The sequence below is a fragment of the Zingiber officinale genome, chromosome 2B (assembly GCF_018446385.1).
Source record: "Zingiber officinale cultivar Zhangliang chromosome 2B, Zo_v1.1, whole genome shotgun sequence".
NCBI lineage: Eukaryota > Viridiplantae > Streptophyta > Magnoliopsida > Zingiberales > Zingiberaceae > Zingiber > Zingiber officinale.
In genome coordinates this window covers 130350211-130373486 of record NC_055989.1, presented here as the reverse complement: position 1 = coordinate 130373486, position 23276 = coordinate 130350211, and the positions used below count along the sequence as shown (strand labels likewise).

Below are 23276 nucleotides of genomic sequence, written 5' to 3'. Positions count from 1 at the left end.
TGCTATGTTTTAAGAACTTGAGGGGATTAAGGAATCAACTCTTCAAGGGTAATTTTTTTGCTTGTGAAAGGAGAAAATTGTTCAGAGAAATAATTATTTATTCATTTTATACTTGCACTTAAATATAACCAGAAGATGAAAACCATATCAATTTTGTTCATTGTATCACTTGCAATATCATCTGATAAAAGTTTATATTTTTTTCAATATGGTCAGTGAAAAATTTTCATAGACTAGGCCAGATGTTCCAGGATTAGTTAAGGCTTGATACTTAGTGCTAACTAAATTGAAAAAGAGACTCCATCAAAACAACAGCATCATTGTTACATAGTTCAAAGGTTGGTAGATCAGTCAGAAAGATTATCATAGACAATAATAATGTTCAGGAATGAGATGTAAAAGATTATACAAGAATACGAGGTTTGCACCGAGGCAACGGTAGCATCACACTGTGGCTACTTCCCACAAGAGTGAGATATCACAAACACATTCTATCTTTCCTAGTTCTAAAGATAAAGAAGATAACCTTGAATGGGTCTGTCCATTTTCTATATTCAGTTGAACGGTGACATCCTTGCAAGTCGGAGTAATCCAATGAATTGAATGCCAGTCAATTGGATATCTCGATCTGAAGTTGATTCAAATACCTGATGTTATTACAGCAACTCTGATTTCCCTGGCTAAAAGGGTGGCTGTGGCGATGCTGCTTGACCTGTCTCCCTGTAAGGAGAATTAGAATGGTCACCTGAATCAGGGGTCGTTGGCTCGCGGGCAGAAGACAATGAATCATTTGAGAGGCCTTGGAATAGCCTGCAGGTGGCCTCATGGCTGCAACTAGCTGATTGGTCTTCTTCAAGGGATTCAGAGTTTGGCACTGGGGTTGAGGGGTCAGTCTTATCTGAATCAAGGCAGAGATCATTTGAGATAGGAGCAACCCTCCTGGCTCCGGATGTTTCAGCCAATGCGCTGCTAATGCGCTCCTGCTCTTCGATTATCTTTTTAAGGTACTCACCTTGGGCTTCAATTCTTTGCTGTAATTGTCTTTGAATCTGCATGAGGCAGTCAATCATGTTTATTTGCTTTCAGAGTCAACTCCATAATATTGATGTGTTTACCATGACAACCTAGTGTGATAGTTGTCACAAACAATGGTTGCAATTTACAGGGAAATTCCTAATCCACATTAGAACCTGGAAAATAGGAGATGATATAAATCCAAGAAGATGAAAGACAGAAAAGAGTCTAGGTAGCCGCAATTTTAGCAATCTTCACTTCTATGGTTGGAGAAAGTTTGTCTATAAGACAAACAAGAGGGACTCGGATAACTGTGTGAATCCCGATCCCAATCTCTCCTCTTTTACTTATTTCCTTCTTTTTCAAAAACCTGGTAGAGTAGATAGAGTTTTGTTGAACTATGTCATCAATTCTTGTGGACCAACATGAAAGAAGTGTAAAATCTGGAGATATGTTTTGAGCTATCTGGGCAAAGTATATGATTTCTAGCCCACACAACCAATCCATCCTAAAGGGAAAAAAGGTCCAGAAAAGTTAAAATTATAACAAATCTCAAGAATATATCTCCAACCTCAATTATGGATGAGGCATAGGAGACCTGATGGAAAGGAGCTCCGTTAGGTTATAATTAGATTGAGGTGGATTTGCTAAAAGTGGATTTAATTTGGCCAAGGTAAGTAGGATGAGGTTACATGGGATGCAATTCGCCTGATTTACTAGGAGTTTGGTTGTGTTGATATATTTTTGGAGTTGTGCATGTTTCGTGATTGGTGTATTGAGGTGGAGAAAAGGTTGGAAAGATAGTTGAAATGGGGTGTCAAAGAGTGTCGAAGTTGGAAAGAACTTGGTTGCCTAGCACATACGCCAAGATATCACAAGTGGTTAGAAACATCTAACTTTATAGGCCTAAAGCCCTCCCAAATGCCACTGAACCGCAAAAGAATCAAGTTGTGCTTTGTTACAAGAGTTCCCTTTTATTTCACCACACGCCAAACTCAAATTGGTCTAATAGTATACTCTCAGATCTCACACAATTCACATTAGATGTACCCTACATTGCGAGTGTCGCTCGCTCTCAGTGCCAGTGGATAATTTTTCTAATATTAGATATTGTAAAATTTATAATAAGCAAAACTAACAGAAATATCATATATCTTTTCATAGTGCACATGGAACTTACCTCTAATTGTTCGTGAAGCCGTTTTTGCACCTCCATCTGTATTTTAAGTGCTTCATTAATTTGCACCCCACTGACACAAGAATATGATAGTCAGAGGGAAGATTTTTTTTTAGCAGATAAAATGATATTCTGCACAAGTTGTCATTAATCTATTAAAATGAGTTAGATGTGTAGCAAAACAAAACATGTCAGTAACACAACAACAACAATATTCACACAAAAAATGAGTGAAGGTAAAAAAGGAGAAAGAAAAGGTGAAGGCATAAACTACTTTATTGTTTTCTGTGAAAAATAAGGAAGAGTATTAGTCATAAACTCACGAAGTGCTTCCAAGTCCAGAAATCAAATCCTCTACATCTTTTTTTTCTGATATTGTACCTGCATGAACAATAAATACTAGATTGAATCCCCATACCAATAATTGTTTTCTAACTTCTGTTCCTTGATCATGTGAAAAGATAATAAAACAAATTCATAACGCTGTCAAACACTAGTTAAGTTCTCTGAAGATACTTACCATCAGCTGAAAAGTCAGGCACGTACTTTGCAAGCCGATATTTCTGCTTACACCATGTAGAGGAATTAAAGAAATGAACCAAAAAAAAAATTGTTTTCACAAGAAAAGGTGGAACTAAGTACCTGCAAATGACTCTTAACATGATAAATAGTTAGTCCAGGCACACCCATGATTCGAAGGACTCCTTTAGGAGTTGCTCCTGTAATGTATAGGAACTTAATGATGACATGAATACTCAAAGGTAAGATGCATTATATTTTAAAAACTATCATACATATTCTAGGCAAATCGAGAAAGAGTTCAGAACCAAAGCACTTACTATCTGGTCCACCAAGCTGTGTTATCGCATCTACAAAACGTTGGTGGAGCTCATTTGTCCAGCGTAAGCGTTGTCTTGAAGTCGAATTAGAACTATTGTTGTTCTCTACATTATTTGAGTCCATTGTCCTGTTACAAGATTCTAGTTTTTGTCCATGAATTGAAGAATTGTTCTGGTTTTAGCCAATAATAGGCTTTGGGGACATTTATTTTGAACTGCAGAACGGGAAAACAGAATAAAATAATAGTAAAAATGTGCATTGCAAGTTTCACGATCAGGTAAAATAAAGGAAGTTTAATGCCAAATAAAAATCGTTGCTGGATAAGAGATTGAATGCTTTTATAAACTAGCATAACTCTTGAAAGTTAAAAGCAGGGAAAATACAGACAAAGAAAAATTGGATAAAAACTAGAACTTCAGCCCTGGAGTGTTCCATAGTGCTACAACAATGCGATTTTAGATAACAATCCACGCTAACAAATGTAAAATTGTTAGCAGATGCTAATGATGTTGGAATCTGACCATCCAAAGATCACCAAAATTTTGAAAAAAAAAACAAATATGAGAAATTCTATGCTGATACAATCGATCACACACAGCTTTCTCATTGGTAGATTATTATTTTTATTTATACGATACAAAAAGCCCACGAACATCCCTAGACCCTAGTAACAAGAACACAACTTCCATGGTAGCCTTCCTCTCACTCTTGCTCTCTCTTCCTACTTATCCTTTCTCTACTTCCTATTATCTTCCCTTGGAGCAACAAGATGTCTTGCAAGTCAGAAATATTGCTTAGACTAAAAAAGAGCAATGAAGTAAGATAGCTGGGTTAGCATTGCGCATTTGCACACTGGAGAAAAACCTATCAAATAGATTGCTCATGACCACTAAACACAGACCAATTCATACAAACTAACAAAAGAAACCATCCAATTCAGCGAAAAACAGCAGCACAAAGATTATAAAAGAGATCATTAAAAACAGCGCTCGAGCTCCAATCTACGGAGATTTACAGGTAGATTTTCAATGAAAAAATAGCTGGATTTGAGTGGAAAGGGGAGCAAAAAACAGCTGAACTGGATTAATGAGACTGAAAACAAACAGTCAAAAAAAAAAAAATCTTTCAGAAGAACGAGAAAGCGCTACCCTGATGCTGGCTTCCGGCAGAATGGCGAAATCTTCCGCTCGCTTCTCTTCGCCGGCGATTCGCCTGGCTTCGTCGATCCCGATCTTTTCTTTAGCGCCCTCTCTCTCGCTCTCTCGCTCTCTCTCTGTAGAGCGAGGCAGGAGAAGGTCCTCTTCACAACTGGAGACTCCGCAAGGATCTCCTACAAGCCGCATTGCAAACGCCACTTGCAAACGGGCCACGTGGCATCTCCATATGCTTCCCAGCTGTAAGCGTCTCGCTTTCGCACGAAACGAACCTGGATGCTTACGTTGTACCCACTCGCACGCCCGCCTTTAATTGGTAAAGTTAGCGGGGCCCCCTCGCCTCCCGAAGAAAGTCCATAAGAAAGAAAGAGGGCTCGTGCGTAGGGACCACAATGCCCTCCAATAAAAGAAAGCCACATCTGCGGGTAATCCAAGTTAGTGTGAGATATAGACCGTCCATTTATTCACGATATTATAATATTTTGAATTCTGATTTTGTGGCGTTGGAGATGACAGTTGACAGCATCTACTTGCGAATATTCTTTTACCTAACGACACGCATTGCGTTGTTGCAAGGGATATTTTAATTATTATTATTATTATTTTTGTCTCTAATCATAAATAATATTTTAATATTGGTTATAATTTCTATGCCATTTTTATTATTTTTTATTTTATTTTCTTCTTGACCAAAAAATGCCCACTGATCACATGTAACCGCAAAAATGACGTTCTATAATATCTCATGCTTTTCACATATAAACAAGAAGAAATTACATTGATGTGATTAATATGTTTGGACATGTTCCATTTCCTTCGTCAATTTTGTTTACTTCAAATTGAATATGTGTATTTTTTTTATGGAAAAAATTAGTCGAAAAGTTTAGTATTCATAGTATATGATTGTTTTAGATATCGACAAATGATGATGAATTCACCTTTGTGTTGTCCATTGTGTCTAGATGTATAGAATATCTAAATAAATTTAAATGATTTGCATTTTGATTTGTCTAAATTCAAATTGATAAATGGCTGATAGATTTAAATTGATTGAATTATTTGAATAAATCAATCCATCTCTAAAACCTAGGGTTGTAAACAAGCTAGGTCAAGTCAAATTTTATTATGTTTAAACTTGTTTAATAAGGTAATCGAGTCGAACTAAGCCTAAAATGAATAAATCCATTGAAATCATTATTTAAGTTTCACTTGGCTTATTTTTTTTATAAGTATCGAGCTTTCAATTCAAAATTATTTTATTATTTGAAACTTTTTACTTTTTAAAACTTGTTTAATTGATTATTGAATTTGATAATATAAATTTATTAGTTTATTTAGAATTTTTTTATTTATTTAACCGGTTGATAAAAGTTTTATTAATAAACATAGTTCATGAACGCTGTTTACAAATATTATTAAAGAATATTATTTATGATCATCAACGAATTAACCACATATGTGTTCAAATTTGTTTATTTAATTTAATGAGTTGTTTAATCTTGATCATTTAATTGATCATGTGTATATTGAACAAATATAAACAAGTTCGTACCAAACTGAATACTAAACTTGTTCAGAAATATTCGATTCATTTATAATTGTCTTACTAAAACCTAACCTATTAAAAAATAGATTTATATTTCGATTTTGATTAGACTTACTTATCTATTGATTTAATGGACTCAATCTAACTTTTTCACTAATTCAACTAAATGAATGACCGGTTTTTTTGCAATGAATGAATGAATGTGATGCGATAGTCAAATATTTAAAAGAATAAATAAGAGGGTAAGAATTTTAATTTTAATATGAACGAATGTTTTAACGATTAATCTATATGTATTTTAATATGATAAAAGATAATTTTATTCATTTCAAACGGTTCAGTATCGTCCGATTAGAGTCCAATCTAACAAATCAATTAGTCGAATAGCAACTGAGGGCGATCAGTGTGTATTTCAAATTTATAGATCCAATGGTGTAGAGAAGTCTCTCACCACACTTTTTAAGACATAAATTCATTCCTTTACTACTTTAATAGGGAGATATTTCGATTTGGCGGATTACGCAAAATCCCAAAAAAAAACAGAAAGTTAAATTCAGCCCCTAAAACGGCTCATGCGCAGCGCGAAACCCTGGCGGGCCCCGCCGCTCACGTGATCCTCGCTCCGATATCGGCCCCGCACGCCAACGGCTCTTCGGCTTGACACGTGGCGCATTAATCCACCGCTTCTCTCTCCGAGAGTTTTAGCGTGATTAATTAATCACGTAATCCCTCCTCTCGCAGACACGTGTACGGTCGAGCATTGTCGTGGGGGCGTTGATGAAGAAGTGAGCGGCGCTCCAGATCCTCCGAATTGATTAGTTAGCGTGTTAATGAATGTTATGCTAGATAACGACGGCAGTTAACTGTGAGCACCGCCACGAAGGTAGTGATAAAGGGGAAGAACACGAGCTCGGTGAAGCCACTCGTTGCTCGTGAAGCCGGCGGTGGAGATGGCGGCGATGGGGATTGGGATGGTATCGACTCCGAGGAGTTCTGCTCCGGTTTGTTCTGGGGATGCCGATCGGAGAGCTCCGCCGACGCCATTCCTCGGGTCGACGAGCGCGCGGAGCCTCTCCTCGTTCTTCCATGTCTCCGGATGCCAGAAAATGGACCTCCTCCGTAAGGAGGTGGCTGGGGTGAGGAGGCGGAAGGAGTACTGCGGAGTGAGGACCCCGATCGTCGTCTCTCCTAAGGCGGTCTCCGACTCCCAGAGCTCGCAGACGTGCCTCGATCCTGATGCCAGCCGGGTGAGTGGCTGAGTGCTTCCTTGCGATAATCTCGCGATTCTTTGATTCTATGCTTTTCTGCTCGGTTTCTTTTTGGCTTTGGGAAATGCTGTAATGTGGAGATGTCGAAAATTTGATGAATTTTGTATTCGAGTGGAATTAGTTGCTCCCTATTTTCCCTTTTGATCGTCATAGAAGTTGAATGAGCCTTGAAATGCTTTCTAATAGTATTAGCTGCTGAACTTCCATGAGCTCAAATTGTCTGTCTCATGCTCTATAAGAAACTAACCTATGGAATTAGTTAGTTGAGGTAGGGTGTTCTAGATTTGTATAGAAATTCATGCAGACTGTATGTTCAAATAACATTTTTATTTAAAAAGAAAAAAAGAAAAGGTTTTTGATGATCTGATCTATCCTGGAGTCGGAGCAATTATCTTCTTGTGTCCATTTACTCGAATATCACCTCATGCCAGGCTTTATTGATGATTTCTTCATGAAAGTTCATTGTTTGTTTTTGCCTTACTACCGATGTTGGTGCACAATCTAGTATTGAAATGATGATGGCAAAGCACTTAGTTAACCTACTTTCTTTGCTCTGTGTAGAGTGTTCTAGGGATTATACTCGGGGGAGGCGCTGGGACACGCTTGTATCCTTTGACGAAGAAGAGGGCGAAACCAGCAGTACCATTGGGAGCCAACTATAGGCTAATTGATATTCCTGTCAGCAATTGCTTGAACAGTAATATTTCAAAAATTTATGTTCTGACACAATTCAATTCTGCATCTCTTAATCGCCACCTTTCACGAGCCTATGCAAGTAACATGGGTGGGTATAAGAATGAAGGTTTTGTTGAAGTTCTTGCTGCACAACAGAGTCCAGAGAATCCTAACTGGTTTCAGGTATTATTACTTAAAGTGCTTCTGTCTCACTTTATGCTTAGTTGTAACAAAGACTTATTTTTCCTGCAATCTTATTCAATTATGTTCTTGAGTTTGATAGCCACTTCTACTGCTAACTGTAATAATAATATCCATTTTTTCAAATTTACCTTCCTGGCTTAGCTTATGGCAATATTTTATAATAATAATATTAATAGGCTGCTGTAATATATTGAGCTCAACAATTTATACAGTTAGTGTATATATATTGTTCATATGCACACAGGGTACTGCAGATGCAGTTAGGCAATACTTGTGGCTCTTTGAGGAGCACAATGTCATGGAGTTTCTAATTCTTGCTGGAGACCATTTGTACCGGATGGACTATGAAAAATTCATTCAAGCGCATAGAGAAACAAATGCTGATATTACTGTGGCTGCATTGCCAATGGATGAAAAACGTGCAACTGCTTTTGGTCTTATGAAGATTGATGAAGAAGGGAGAATAATAGAATTTGCAGAGAAGCCAAAAGGAGAACAGCTGAAAGCAATGAAGGTAAATTTTTTTTTACTAGTTTTATCATAGTTGTGAGTATGCTCGCTCTTGAGCAATTGCCATCCATAAATTTCTCTTACAAAATGTTAAAATAAGTGGTTAGCTGGATCAATTTTAATAGGTGTCAGACAAGAGGGTTGGGATTTCAATCCCACCTGTGTTAAAAAAAAGGAAAATCACTATTCACTTCTTGTGTAAGCCAATCAAATCAAGTGTTCACGTAAAGAGAGAATGTTAACAATATAAAAATCAGACTATTTCCTAGAAGCTTGAGCTTTTGTATAAGTGGTTAGCCAATCAATTTCAATAAAACTATTCATCTTGTTTTACCCATTTTTCTCAGGTTGATACCACCATACTTGGCCTGGATGATGAAAGGGCAAAAGAGTTGCCTTTTATTGCAAGTATGGGTATCTATGTTATCAGCAAGGACATTATGATGCAATTACTTCGTGACAAATTTCCAGCAGCAAATGACTTTGGGAGTGAAGTTATCCCTGGTGCAACTAACATTGGGTTGAGGGTATGCCTGATATCTTAATCTGCAGATTGGTTTCCCTTTAATTTTCATTATCAATGAGATGCCTGATATCTTATAAAATCATTTATAAGATAGATTCTTACATTGTAGCAAAGGTGATTACGCTCAGCTCAGTCGTCCCTCACAGCCCGAGATAGATTCTTACAATACTTTCAAGAAGTTCATTTCCATGAGATTCTATTTTATATCATAACTGCATATACTATCATTTTCTTTGAATTTGGTGGGCTGCAGATAATGCAAATATCATTAACTATCACATTTCCTGCAACAATGGTGAAGATTGGCTATAAAATGCTAAAAGTTTTCTTGTGTCATGTGCTGATATGTTTTTTTTCTTTATTGGTTTGGTGGCAGAGCAATTAAACTTTTGAGAAAATTCCATTTTGCCCCCCCTAGTTTATCAATCTTTTCATTTTACCCCCTCCCCTATAGTTTAGAATGTCATTTTATCCTCCCATAATTTCCAAAGGAGGAACAAAATACCTCCTAATTTCATTCCACTTATTCTCATGAGAAAGCTTGAGGAGATATCTCTTACCTTAGAAAAGATCAAGGGATGAAGAAGTGGTGAAATCGCCTACATGGGATTTGAGGAGCGAGTGTGGAAGAAGATTCACATAAGAAAGCTCAGAAAACAACATGAAGAGATTTAGATATAATTCCAATTTTACCCTATGATATTATGCCCATCTAGTTACACATGGTCAATTTTAAAACTTCCTTGCTAACAAATAAATGAATAATGGAGAAGGGGTATTTGCAAACCATATTAAAAAAATGGGGTATGTTGACATTTATGAAAATTTAGGGGGTATTTTTGAAAAAATATATAAAATTTAGGAACAGTTTTCAATTGTCTCGAAATTTTTTATTCTATAATACAGATGGTGTCAGAGCATTTAAACTTTGCATTCTACAATATATTAGCAAACTGTTCAAACCATGTTTAATTTGTTTCTTCCTTTGTTTTGCTACCATGACTGCTACTCAGTGCTTAATATTCAAAAACTTGGTTCGTGCCAGATTGGTCATTATTTGACTGAGACAATTTCTTTCTACCGCATTACACTTCTGTTGTTTTGAAGATCTACCTCAACTCTTTTATTATGAATAATAGGTACAAGCTTATTTATATGATGGTTATTGGGAGGACATTGGTACAATTGAGGCATTTTACAACGCAAACCTCGGAATAACCAAAAAGCCAGTGCCAGATTTCAGGTAGATTATCCAAAAGAAACTAGTAAGATTATGTGTTTTTTTCCTTGATATGCATGCCATCAGTAAAAGATTCCTAAATTTACCTTTGGTATCTGATTATATCTGACTCAATTGGTTCAGCTTTTATGATCGCTCAGCACCGATCTATACACAAGCTAGATATTTACCACCTTCAAAGATGCTTGACGCTGATGTGATTGATAGTGTTATTGGTGAGGGATGTGTGATTAAAGTAAGTACATTGCAAACCAATTTCAACCTCTTTTTTATGTGATATTCTGTAAGGACAGTTTCTACTATTTGAGGATCAGCATTTTGAATCACTCTTGCTTGCTTTACTTTGCTCAACTCCACATGCTTAGCTTCTTCCGCATGTCGGAGTGACAGATAATTAAATTTGATGCATACCTTCCGCCTCCATAATTATTGGAGTTTAAAGTCGGATTGTTACTTTCTTTTGCAGAACTGCAAGATCCAACATTCTGTAGTTGGGCTTCGCTCTTGCATCTCTGAAGGTGCAGTCATAGAGGATACTTTACTGATGGGAGCAGATTACTATGAGGTAGTCTATCAGCAAATTGTCCTTCAAACATAGATATTTTTTTGTACTTGACCTCATATTGCTCGCTACACTTCATAGACTGACGCCGACAAGAGACTATTAGCTCTGAAAGGAAGTGTCCCCATTGGCATTGGAAAAAACACTCACGTTAAAAGAGCCATCATAGACAAGAATGCTCGTATCGGGGAGAATGTAAAGGTGAGCTACTCCGGGAATATTCACCATTGCATCGAGTTTTATTTCTCTGATAATACAACACTTTAGGTTGCTGCCTTTGAGAATTTTGAACTTACATAATAAATTGTTTTTACCGTTATTTTTCAGATCATAAACTGTGATAATGTGCAAGAAGCGGCCAGGGAGACTGAAGGATACTTCATCAAGAGTGGCATCGTCACAGTGATCAAGGATGCCCTCATCCCCAGTGGAACTGTCATATAGATTTCATCTAGTTGCTCTATCAATCCTATGTACACTCGTTAAATTCTATGGCGTATCGAAGAAACAGGGTGAGCTGAGTCGAGTTGTGTTACGGTGCACGAGAAGAGACTTGTTGTATAAATAATAATAATAATAATAATATAATTCTATATGTTCGAGCCAATTGTGAGAATGCAGCAGAAGTATTAACTGAAAAGCTAGAAACGACTGCGAAGGGTCAAACACCATAGCACATACACTACACAAGTTTAAGACCTTACCCATGTACAGCACACAACTACAATACATTCGTTGAGGAGGGTAAAGAGGTTACTTACGCTAACAAAACAGGACAAAACGAGGAAGATAAGTATAACTTATATCGAGTTACACTGCCATTTCGAGGTCAGGGCTTATGGCCTTCCTCTTCAACTTGTTTTGTGCTACTGATTTTGTTACCTTCATTTCTGTGTCCCGAGTAGAACTCGCCGCTCTCACTGATTTAGTGTAGCCTTCGCCTCGTCTGGTTGTTTTGGATTCATCCTCATGATCACCATCCGGAGCTCGCAAACCCAAACTCAAGTCCAGATCAGCACCATTTCCTAATCCTGAGAATGTTTGATCTTTGCTTGAGACCTGGAGTGGAATACTTTTTGTAAGAACATAAAAATCTACAATCGAAAAGGCAACAACCATCACTACAAGTGCCATAACAAAGTAAATAACCTGAGTATTTAAGTCTCGAGGACCTAGCAAACATTTTGCTGAGAAAAATACACCAGAACACCAGATGAAAATTGAATCATCACCTTTATTTCTGCAGAGACATTGTTCATGTCAGGATTTGTGTCGAAAGGATCTATCTGGGTTTTGCGAGGGAATCCTTCGGTTATGTTAAGTTTAGGGCTGCTGTTGGATTTTGGCAAAGACTCTTCTTTTCGCTCCCTGGTGACAGAAATCTGTAAGTTGATAAAACATTAGTCACCAACTGATGAAACTTGAAAATATAATTTGAATTATTGAATATCGCATATTACTTAGAGTTGATACACTTGCTACCAATGATATTCACCTGAAAATTGAAGCACAAAATCATTTTACTCTGTTTTCTTTCTTTTACCTCCATTAATAAACTGGAAGTTTTTTGCTTCAAATTACCTAATAACTGCTAACTTGATAAAACTGAATATCATCCCAAAGGTCAAGAAGTGTCGATAAACAAGATTCAACTGGAACACAAGTGAGAAATCACCAATCCCAAACAGAATGACAGAATGTGAATCAGCAACATCTCCCTCGAGAGTTTGTGTCGTCGGCAATGTATCCATTGCAACAAAGTTGGCCCCAAACTCCTTGAGCATAATAAGGGTTGCATATTTTTGTTCGTGTCGGAATGAATTTTGCTGATAGTTTCCAATTCCTACTCCTCCCTATTTTGTAAGTACCTAGCAACAACTCACAATAGTCTGGGCAATTGTTGCTTTCGCCTTCTAAATCGCCATCACAATAATTGGCGAATCTCTCATTTTATGATATGCTTATTCTTCTTTGTAAAGAACATATGCATAAAGACACTGTAGTAGTAACTCGTGCACATACTTTTGTTGTAAGAGAGACATCTTTAAAAGTGCAAGCATTCACTACTTTCTGACTTGTATTGGACCACCTTAATAGATAGAACAACATATCAACAAGAAGCGAAAACAACAGATGCTTCCCATGAACAATCAATCACTACTTGAGACTAATCTTTCAAGTTAAATTCCTTTCAAGACTTTATGGAGAATGGAATCCGTTACTATCCAATTTGTTGTATTCAGAGAAAGCTTTGCAAACCCTAAATTCTAATCATGGAAAGTAAGTTAAAGACACCCTCACTATCTTTGAGCAATATGCAAGACAGAAAGCTCAACTGCTAAAGAATGGAGGAAATCTAAATTTCATCTTTTTCATTCAAGAAGAGCGTTTTGATCCTCAGGTCGTTTGTGAAGAACAAATCGATCGGAATCCCTAGAGAAGCAACCAACAACTAAAAACCCTTGTTCACCAAATTAGGCGGAAACAAACCCTGATCGCCATTTACGATGCTCAAGGAACCGTTTTTAACCTAAAAGAAAAAGGGGAAGACGAGCGCGAGTGTTACCGGTACGTATCGGAACTTCCTGCGGGGCGGCTCCTCGGGCGGTGGAGTCGCGTCGTCCTTGGCGAGGGCAGCGACGGGGGTCCACCTGTACAGGAGTATACGGGAGGAGTGGCGGCCGCCGCTGATGCTGCTTCGGCGGCGGTGGTCAGGATTGGAGAGCGCCACCCACTTCTTGTTCCAGCGCCGCACCGGGCCGCTGAAGACCGACGTCGGACCGTAGCGCGTGGACGACCGGCCGAGGCGACCTGCTACGCCGTCCATGGTTCAAGCAACAACCCTCGGGCGGACCAGAGCTTCGCCGCCTCTGCTCTTGCCTTCCGCGCTATCTTTGAGCAAGCAGCAGCTGCAGAAAACACTTGAAAAGGAAGAGAGAGAGAGGGGGAGAGAGAGAGAGGAGAGAGAAGGGCTGTCCTCTTCTATCTCCGCTTGAAAGCGACACTTAATTAAGTCATTTTATTTAAGGAGCATTTTCTTTTTTACAAAAGTCCCTTGGAGTTTTAGAATCGTTACAGCGTCCCTTAAATTTCAGTCCGTAGGACATTTTAATAATTCTAAAATTTTAAAATGATGAATGAATCAAAATAGAAAATAAGATATTTTTTAATTACATAATATATTCATTCAGCCTATTATCTACATCATTAAGTTTTTTGGATGATACTTAAATATGTTTTTCATTTAAAGTTTATTACTCGAGATATAAACAATAATTTGTTAAAGGATGCGCTAGATTTTTTTATGATAAAAAATAATATATTTGTCTTGAGCGTCCCCACTAATATATTTTAAGATCAATACAGAGAAGATAAATTACGAATGACTATAACTTTTAAAATAATAATTGATACATAAACAAGATATTTACTTCAACTAAAGAGAAATTCAAACTGCAGGCTACAGGATGACAATAGCTTATGCGCTAGTCACTAGCTTTTTGAATTAATATACTATTTTAGTATTCAATTATGTGTTTTTTTCATTCTATTCCTCCCATGTTGCTCAAGTAATAAGTAAAATTTCATTTTAAATCCTAAAGTGGACTTGATATTAATTATATTAGGCTCAACATGATTTACATCAGACCTAATATGAGTTCACGTTAGAGTCTAGAAATAATTCTTTTAATAATATTTTAATATCTCTATAAAAATTAAAATTATTAGTGTAACTTCTTTTAGATCAAAATTGACTAGGTTAATTAAGCTTGAGTTAGCTCAAGTTTAAGTTTTGATATTTTAATTTTGATATTTAATAATATATGAAGATTACTGGTGTAATTATCTATCTAGGAGATTGACCGTCAAAAGTTGATGAAAAGTTAAGTAGGTCAAGGTTGACTGTGTTGGATCGAGTCACACGTAAGAAGGGGATGAATCACGTGATTTTAAAAACTTGTTCTTTCTGAATTTTAAAAAATGAGTATGCAACGGAAACTAAGAAAACGAGCATAATAAAACACTGTTGATTTTACTTGGTTCGGAGCCTTCGGCGGCTCCTACTCCGAGACCTAGGTCCCTCGGACCTATCAATAGGTAACCCACTAAAATACCTCTTCCGGTACCTTCGGAAGAGGGGATCGAGTACAAAGAAGATAGGCGAAGTATAACACGCTATACTTCCCTTTTTCAGTAATTAAGTACAAAGAAATAACTTCGTTACCGACATGTAGGGATCTATGTGAAAAATGCTCGTGTGTTGGTGTCAGTCTACGGACTGCGATCGAAAGTCCTCGGAGCAATAGTCGGGAGCAACAGCTTCGTAGCAGAGTCACAGCAAGAAGTAGCACGTATATCAGTTGTGTATTGATGCTTAGTCGAGACCGGCTTATAAAGGGCATGGAAGACACCTTCTATAGCCATTGAAAGCACCTTCAATGCAGTAAATCTGATCCCGATTTCGCTGTGCCTTATTTGCGACGGGGTCCAAAATTTATCCTTTGAAAGGTGCCTTCAATGAACAGTGCAAAGGCGCCTTCCAACGCTTGAAGGCGCCTTCAGGTACTATTTATCCGAAGACTTTTTGCTCCTTTTGCCCTACAAGTTGTGTTAGTCTAAATCTAAAACAGCTAACCTACAAAACAAAGTTAGCACAGTGATAATAAGTAGTAATTAGCTCCTGTCCTCTCAGGACTAGAAACTAGTCAAGGTCTCAGATTAGAGATTCAAAATGGACCTAACCTGGGCCGACGTCTACTGTCCCTCAACCGTGACGCGTCCTCACCGAGTCACTCTCCTCTAGTGACTTACCTTTACTTACCTGCCAAACATCTGGTCCTTCAGATCTGTTTAGACTTTCTCTAGCATTGCTTAGTATCTGACCAAGCTGATCTACTAAGACTTGCCTGTAACACTAAGTTAGCACCATAGATATAAAATGGTAAAGACAAAACAATGTTAGCATTATTAATAATTCGCTGGTCCAGTCGACCGCCATCACCAGGACTTCTATTGTTTGGCTTCACTTACCAGGACTTCCACCACCTAGCTTCACTCACTAGGGCCCGACTTCACTCACCAGGACTTCCGGTACTTAGCTTCACTCACTGGGGTCTGGCTTCATCAACCAGGACTTCCACTACCTAACTTCACTCACCAGGACTTTCCCTTGCTTAACCTCCAGTAATGACTAGTCACTCAGTAGACTTCTCACCTGCCTATCCTTCAGTTAGGACTTACTGTAGGATCTGAAAGAACACTAGAAGGGGGGGGGGGGGTTGAATAGCGATTGTTGAAAAATTCAAATTAAAACTAAGTTACGCAGCGGAAAATGGAAGAAACAAACAATGCTAACATAAGCTGGTTTTACTTAGTTCGGAGCCTTCGACGACTCCTACTCCAAGGCTCGCACTCGTCGAGTGCTTTTGTTGGACAATCCACTAATAGTTCGTAAAAATATGTTGCATGATAAATACAAGAACTAAAAAACAAGGTTACCGACAACAAGGAAAATATGAAAATACGAGTCGTCGATTGTCGGAGGAGCTTCACAGCGTTACAGGAGCTTTTTCGGAGCACCGAGCAAGAAAAAAACTTGTCACAATTGTTGTTCTGATGTTACGAGTCAAAGGCCTTTAAATAGGTCCATTCCGGGCGCCTGGAACCTCTCGAGGTGTCTGGATCGCGTGGCTCGACCAATTGACGCATTCCACGTCAGCTTGTGGATGATTTTTCAGATCCGGGAGCCCGGATCGCTTGGGAGCCTACGACCCACCTGGGCCAGCCTACTCCAAGCGCCCGGACCAGCTCTGGGTGCCCGAAGTCCAGGCGCCTGGAGTCCTTTTCTTCAGCAGCCTTCTCCCTGTAAGAAAAGGTTAGTCCGGGCAATCAAAGGTTATATCTACCCTGTAAAATAGAGTTAGCACAACATAGAAGATAGGGTAGTAATTAGATCCTGTCTCCTCGAGACCAGGATATAGTTAAGATCTCAACTTAGGCTTCCCAAATGAATCTAAGTTGGATCGACGCCTACAGTTTCCTCAATGGGGAACACATCCTCACTGGATCTCTCCTCTAGTTGCTTACCTTCACTTACCAACTGTAGTTACTTGACTTGCCTCTGACCCACCAGGTCTTTCCGCAATTGTCAGGTCCGCTGACTCAACTGGACTTTGGCTAGTTGTCAGGTCCCGCGGACCCAATCGGACTTCCCGCCAGATATCAAGCCCTGCGGACCTATCTGGACTTCCCACCAGCTATCAGGCCAGTAGACCTAGCTAGATTTCAGCCTGGTGTTAGGTCCTTCAGATCAGTCAACTCCTGCACACTTGGTAGAGTAGTTAGACAAATAACATATCTAACTTTAATCAATTTATCATACATCAAGACTAAATTATTAGTGCAACGTGCACCAATACTTACCCTTATTTGTCATCTAGTCCTGACTAGACTTTTCTCTTCCAAACATCAAGTCATGTTGGAATTAAGCCTTGGTTAAACTGATCAGACTAAGGTACATTATCAAACATCGAAACCCTAGAGGTTGATTGTACCAACAGTCCGGATATTTTGACTGAGAAAGTCTAACTCGAGATTAGGCAAGGGAAAGTTCAACGGGATTGTTGGCAGAAGAAGAAAAATCAAGTGAGTCAAGATTGACCAGACACTTGGTGTGGAAAGTCTCGGTGAGTGAAGCCAGACAATTAGAAAGTCCTGGTGACTAGTGAGTGAAGCACTACAACAAAAACCCTCATAGACATCGGTTTTCCACCGGTGTCTATTATATTTTCGACCAATGTCTATGAAGCCGATGTAAAAGGTCTGTCATTTTAGACATCGGGTTAAAACCGGTGTAGTATCACTTAATGACACCAGTGTTCGAATCGGTTATTAACCGATGTAGTATCAGTTAACGACACTGTTTCATCAACGGTGCAAAACCGATGTAATATTATATGTTAATAACACCAGTTTTGGCAACGGTATACGACCGATGTAATATTAGTTAATAACATCGGTTTTGCAGCGGTGGAAAACCGATGTAATATCGGTATTTTTTACAAATTTGATTTCCGAAACAATGAAAAACCGACAATAACAAAAAAATACACAAATATTCACAAGTTACACAAATATTCTTCATTCAACAGTATCCATAAAATACACAAATATTCACAAATTACATAAATAATCTTCTTACAATAGTATCCATAAAATACACAAACATTCTTTTTACATCAAAAGCTAATAGATATCAGAATCATTAAGGTAGAACATTCTTTTAACAACACATCAAGGTAGATCCGCACTTCAAATGTAATCTAGCATGCATTCAGCCCACTCGAACCACACTTCATCAATTTCAACTCTGGAGTACTTGAGATTTGTAAACTGTAAAAATACATAAATAATATATTAGTAAACCAAGACCAAAAATCATAGTTGAAAAAGTAGTAAGAGCACCAGGTAACAAGATGACTAATTTGAATGCTTAAAAGGAGACAAATTCATCATTTATCTCAACCACATCATATAGTGATAGATTTATCATTCCTGGGAACTTAATATATTCCAAACCAGAAATTATTGCAACAAAATTTTCTCATAGTTGCAATTTAATTAATCAGTACTTGTGGAGGTTCAATCTTTTCATATTCAGAATATCATTCAAACATCCTGGTGTAGCAACAATGATATCAGCTCCACGATCCAACTCTCTTAACCGAGGTCCTTTTTAATTAATCAGTACTTGAGAAGTGCCAATGAATATATTCTTGGTACTTCTTTTTGAAAATGGAAAAAAGATATTTCCAACCTCTCATCAGAAAGTCCTGCCAACTATAATGATATGACTAAAGATTTTATGTTTTTGTGAAACATGAGTAAAAGAGGGTGGAATTGGAATAACACTTGTTTAATTATGCACAAACAGCTAAGAATTTTGAATTTAAGTAATAGCAATAAAGTTAAACAAGATAACTTGGACAACGTATGATTTGAACACATCAAAAACAATTCAAAGAAATGTCAATCAATCAAAAAAAAAATTAAACCAGTAAAAATCTAGCAAATATGTGCATAATTTTAAAACATAGATAATGAAAGACATTATAACTAGGGAGTCAAAGCTTACCAAAAAATTACCATCATTCTTGTTGAGAATTAATGACAGACAACTCTTCTTCGTACTCCATTGCGTGTAATGAGCATTCCCTTTCAATTAATAAAAATTCTTGAAAAATATATGCCCAGTTAATTTCTTTTGTCGCATGTTTTATTGGGGAGCTGGCAGTGATACTCAAGAATAGTTCAAATCAATTTTCACGGTGTAGAACTCAAACTATGATGATTTGTTCATTCACGTAGAATGCGGAGGGTAATACCTGTAATTGGTGATGACTAAACAAATGAAGGATTCCATATTCCGAAGAAGCAACTAATTCTACAAGTGCATCACGATGATCTTTTAAATTGTCCGTTTTAGCAAGAGAAACTGACACCTATTGGTGAACAAAAAAGGACCAATAAAGATTTGTAACACCATGGTGTATGTCAAGGAACACAGATAGCACAGAAATAAAAAAGTATCGAGGTTGAGATTCTAATTAACCTGCATACAACGAAGAATAATTTATGATAGACAACACCTACGATTAAGCCCTTTCACTATGTAATTAGTAGGGTTTATCAATAGATCTTCCTTGAAATACCAAGCATCAAGCCGAAATATCTCTATTCTCACTCCAGGTTGAAACCGGTTAAGCTCACCTGATAGATAAATTATTGACCTTCTCACAAGAAAATAACAATAGTGCATATTTAGTGGATTATGATACCAATACCTTTGAAACTAGCAGCCATGATAGTGGCAAGAAGTCCACCATCATTAGCTTCATGAAGTTACCAAAATAAAGTAAATAGTTATATATATATATATATATAAATCATAAATAAAGTTACCAAACTAAAAATTCTCATTGTCAACCCAAATCCTATCACAATCTCCACGAATACAGGGTGGTTCATTGTCATCAGTTTCGTCAATATCCATTGATGACATCCATTTTGTGAAGCATTGGTAGTGAATTGAAGGATCTCCCAACTTAGCATCAGTGATGTATTCAAAATACTCTCTATTTGTCCTCGACCGCAATGAAAATTCTAAGAAATGCAATGTTGAATATCAATTACATGAACAATTACCTATTGGTTAAGACAAGGCACTTTGAGAGATTGCTTCGGAATTGAGTGGCAACAAGGGACACAGCCTAAAAAAAAGTTCCAACTAAGTATAAAGTTATAATCACATCTTGTGGAGTTTGAAAGTATAAAGATAAATTTAACATGGACCTGATGCATCACAACATAAGCAAAACCTTTTTGTAGGAAAACCCTGCGGCCAACAAATAATTCTGGCACTTCTTCAAAGGGTGCCTGCATGTAGACACAGGTCAGTAGAAACTAAGGAAACATTGTTGTAGTAAAAAAGAGAGTTTAGACTAAAAACAAGTAGATAAATGGTACCTTAAAAAAGAGTGTATCAGCTGCAAAAAATAATAAAAATTTGTCAAATTACTAGACATAACAATAAAAGCTATAAATGATTGAGCAACTGGTATCTGTGTTACTTTCAAACAGTACAAAACAATTTATAATCAGTTCTCTGGAATTTGATAAGAAGATAAATTGACAAATATATATTGCATCACAAGAGTTTTAAGATGACTTATTGAAGTTCAATCTTGCCCATTACTAGTTACTAGTAGCATCACAAATGTAAATCTGGTAGGTAATGACATACCATTCAACGGTTGACCAATAGAATGCGCAACTTGGTTCAAATTTTCCTTTACAGTCTGCAATGCAATAAAAAATATTTTCCTATAAGTACTAAAAGACATCCTAGATAAAATCATGGCCAAAGAACATGAGAAAAATGCATCTCGATAGAAAGAGATGTCTAAAAATTTGTAGTATTGTAATATGATCAAAAATATGGTGTATAAATTTGCAGGCATACCTCGAATTCTACATGACTAATAGCCTTATAGGGTAGCTGAAATTCGGACATGAGTGACCTCTACGAGCAATAGAACATAATTTTGGTAAATGAAATTAGATAAGAGCTCCAAACCTCATACAAGGTATCCAGAATATACCTATGACTCGGGCCTTTCTAGTCAGAATCGATAGCGGAAAAGAGAAGTCTCCATGGAAAGAAACCATTTCCTTAATTCATCCCTAGGAGGTGAAGGAGATAACACTCAGGAAAGATAGTGTGATATCAAAATAAAACATGACCATAAAAATCAAAACCTACATTCTACAATATGTAAGACGGAGAACGAAGTGTGAAATGATATCTTTGTTCATGACCTCTGATGGATCTTGATGCCTTATATGTGCCCTCCATAGTTTAGTTACCTAATTTTTCCCAAAATAAAACATATATTTAAAAGTAAAATGAGCGATCCAAACAAAATAACACGCAATACCAATTTCTCCATCTCTTCGGGCCTTTTTCCTCGGGGCAAACCATCTGAAATACCCTGCAGGACTTCATGAAAACAATCAAATATAAGTTACCAACAAAGCCAAACAGACACAGGATAGGGAAGTTGATCAAGGAAGGGGAGGTATACAATGAACCACAAACCCTAGAAATGGGAAAAGATGAGGTTTTGCAAGGTACCTCGGAGGCGATCTATGGCGTAGAGTTCAAAATCTTCCATCCGGACCTCGAGGGAGTATACAACGAACTACAAACCCTAGAAATGGGAAAAGATGAGGTTTTGCAAGGTACCTCGGAGGCGATCTATGGTGTAGAGTTCAAAATCTTCCATCCGGACCTTGAGGGAGTATACAACGAACCACAAACCCTAGAAATGGGAAAAGATGAGGTTTTACAAGGTACCTCGAAGGCGATCTATGCCGTAGAGTTCAAAATCTTCCAGCCGGACCTCTAGCGCAGGCGCAGAGCGGTAGAAAGAGAGTTTAGCCGACGTTGTCGAGGCGGCAGCATGAGTCGATTCCATTTGTGATCGAACAATCTCCATCCTCTACGTCTCTGAATGCTCCGGCAGCTGAGGACTCGGGGGTTATTCGTGTGAGGGTTTGGCCGGATTTGTGGGAAAACTAGAAAAGGCAGAAAGCCGTGTGTTGATCCTGATCGAAGAGGAAGGGGCCTCGATCTAGGAAGGGGAAGAGGGAGATGAGGTTGAGAGAGATGGCTGGACGACCAGCGGCGAGGAGGAAAGTGGTGGTGGAGTCGTGACAGTATACGGTGGACGGCGCGATATATGTTTAGGTTTGGAGGGAAGAATGAAATGTTGCAAATTTTGGCTAAGTATTGGTGGAAAAATTAAAATATTTTATTTTGGTTCATTAACACCGGATTTTAAAAATCGCTGTTAAAATCAGTGTCTATTAACGAAAAAAGGCGCTCATAGACATCGCCTAAAAACCAATGTCTATGAGCTAAAATCTGCGCTCATAGACACCGGTTTTTGGAAAAACCGGTGTAAAATACTCAAAGACATCGGTTTTTGCTTAAAATCGTTGTTGTTCCACTGATGTCTATGAGGGTTTTTGTTGTAGTGAAGCCAGACAAATGGAAAGTCCTGGTGAGTGAAGTCAGACAGTTAAAAGTCCTGGTGAGTGAAGTCAGGTGGTTAGAAAGTCCTGATGGGTGAAGCTAAGCAGATAGAAAGTCCTGGTGAATGAAATTAGACAATTAAAAAAGTCTTAGCGATTGAAGTTAGACAGTTATAAAGTCCTGGTGAGTAAAACCAGGCAAATTGGAAGTCCTGGTAAGTGAAGTCGGACAATTATAAAGTCCCGGTGAGTAAAGCCAATCAGTGAGTAAGTCCTGGTGAGTGGAAAATCTAGGCGGGTCAAAGGTTTGACCGGACATTTGGTGAGTGGAAGTCCAAGTGGGTCATGGAGGATCAGACACTTAGCAGGAGATGGTAAGTCCAGGTGAGTCAAAGGTTTGACCGGGCATCTGGTGAGTGGAAGTCTAAGTGGGTCAACGTTGATTGGACATTTGACATGAGAAAAATAGTCTAAGTGGGTCAAAGGATTGATCGGACACTTGGTGGAGAAGTCCTAGCAGATCATGGTTGACCGGATGCTAGGTAATGAGGAGTCTCAATAGGTTACGGTTGATTGGATATTAGCAAGGAATTCTAGGACTCGAGTTAAGAAGCTAGGGTTGTCAAATCAATTAGGACAATCGATTTGGCAGAGCTTAAGCGATCAGGGTGATCGCTTAAGAACATTTCTGTGAGAAAACAGAAAGATTATTGGTAAGCGGTTAAGCAAGGTTGCTAAATCACTTACGAACCTTTAGCGATCGAACAGAGAGGACTATAATTGATTAAGATAATTGATTATGGTATGCCTAAGCAATTAAGGCAATCGCTTAAGCTCAGTAAGCGATCAGGTTGATCAATTAAGAGTTGTTCTTCGTGAAGCACAATGAGTTGCTGAATTGATCTGACTAATCGATACAGCATGGCTTAAGCGATTGGGGTAATCGCTTAAGGCTCAAAAACTAG

General features: G+C 38.0%; 3 protein-coding genes across 4 annotated transcripts; 1 reads left to right on the top strand and 2 right to left on the bottom strand.

Annotated features, from left to right (window-relative positions):
- Nucleotides 1–305: 305 nt before the first annotated feature.
- On the bottom strand, nucleotides 306–4335 carry LOC122047196 (myb family transcription factor PHL7-like). Of its 2 annotated transcripts, none has more exons than XM_042608311.1 (7): nucleotides 4180–4335; nucleotides 3031–3158; nucleotides 2834–2910; nucleotides 2712–2754; nucleotides 2515–2572; nucleotides 2195–2264; nucleotides 306–1049 (listed from the first exon to the last, which is right to left on the bottom strand). In XM_042608311.1, the coding sequence occupies exons 2-7, from the start codon at nucleotides 3152–3154 to the stop codon at nucleotides 681–683; spliced, it is 741 nt and encodes a 246-aa protein (XP_042464245.1). In that variant the 5' UTR covers nucleotides 3155–3158; nucleotides 4180–4335; the 3' UTR covers nucleotides 306–680. The 2 variants fall into 2 exon arrangements, with proteins under 2 accessions (XP_042464245.1, XP_042464244.1); XM_042608310.1 differs by having other exon boundaries at nucleotides 3031–3245; nucleotides 4180–4333.
- A 2247-nt stretch (nucleotides 4336–6582) lies between these two features.
- On the top strand, nucleotides 6583–11323 carry LOC122047192 (glucose-1-phosphate adenylyltransferase small subunit 1, chloroplastic-like). The gene is made up of 9 exons (XM_042608308.1): nucleotides 6583–6978; nucleotides 7561–7857; nucleotides 8123–8392; nucleotides 8736–8915; nucleotides 10054–10157; nucleotides 10278–10389; nucleotides 10621–10719; nucleotides 10798–10917; nucleotides 11044–11323. The coding sequence occupies exons 1-9, from the start codon at nucleotides 6682–6684 to the stop codon at nucleotides 11158–11160; spliced, it is 1596 nt and encodes a 531-aa protein (XP_042464242.1). The 5' UTR covers nucleotides 6583–6681; the 3' UTR covers nucleotides 11161–11323.
- A 22-nt stretch (nucleotides 11324–11345) lies between these two features.
- LOC122047195 lies at nucleotides 11346–13710 on the bottom strand. Its single transcript, XM_042608309.1, has 3 exons — nucleotides 13283–13710; nucleotides 11949–12098; nucleotides 11346–11775 (listed from the first exon to the last, which is right to left on the bottom strand). Exons 1-3 carry the CDS (start codon nucleotides 13541–13543, stop codon nucleotides 11527–11529), a joined length of 660 nt encoding a protein of 219 aa, XP_042464243.1. The 5' UTR covers nucleotides 13544–13710; the 3' UTR covers nucleotides 11346–11526.
- Between the last annotated feature and the right edge of the window lie 9566 nt (nucleotides 13711–23276).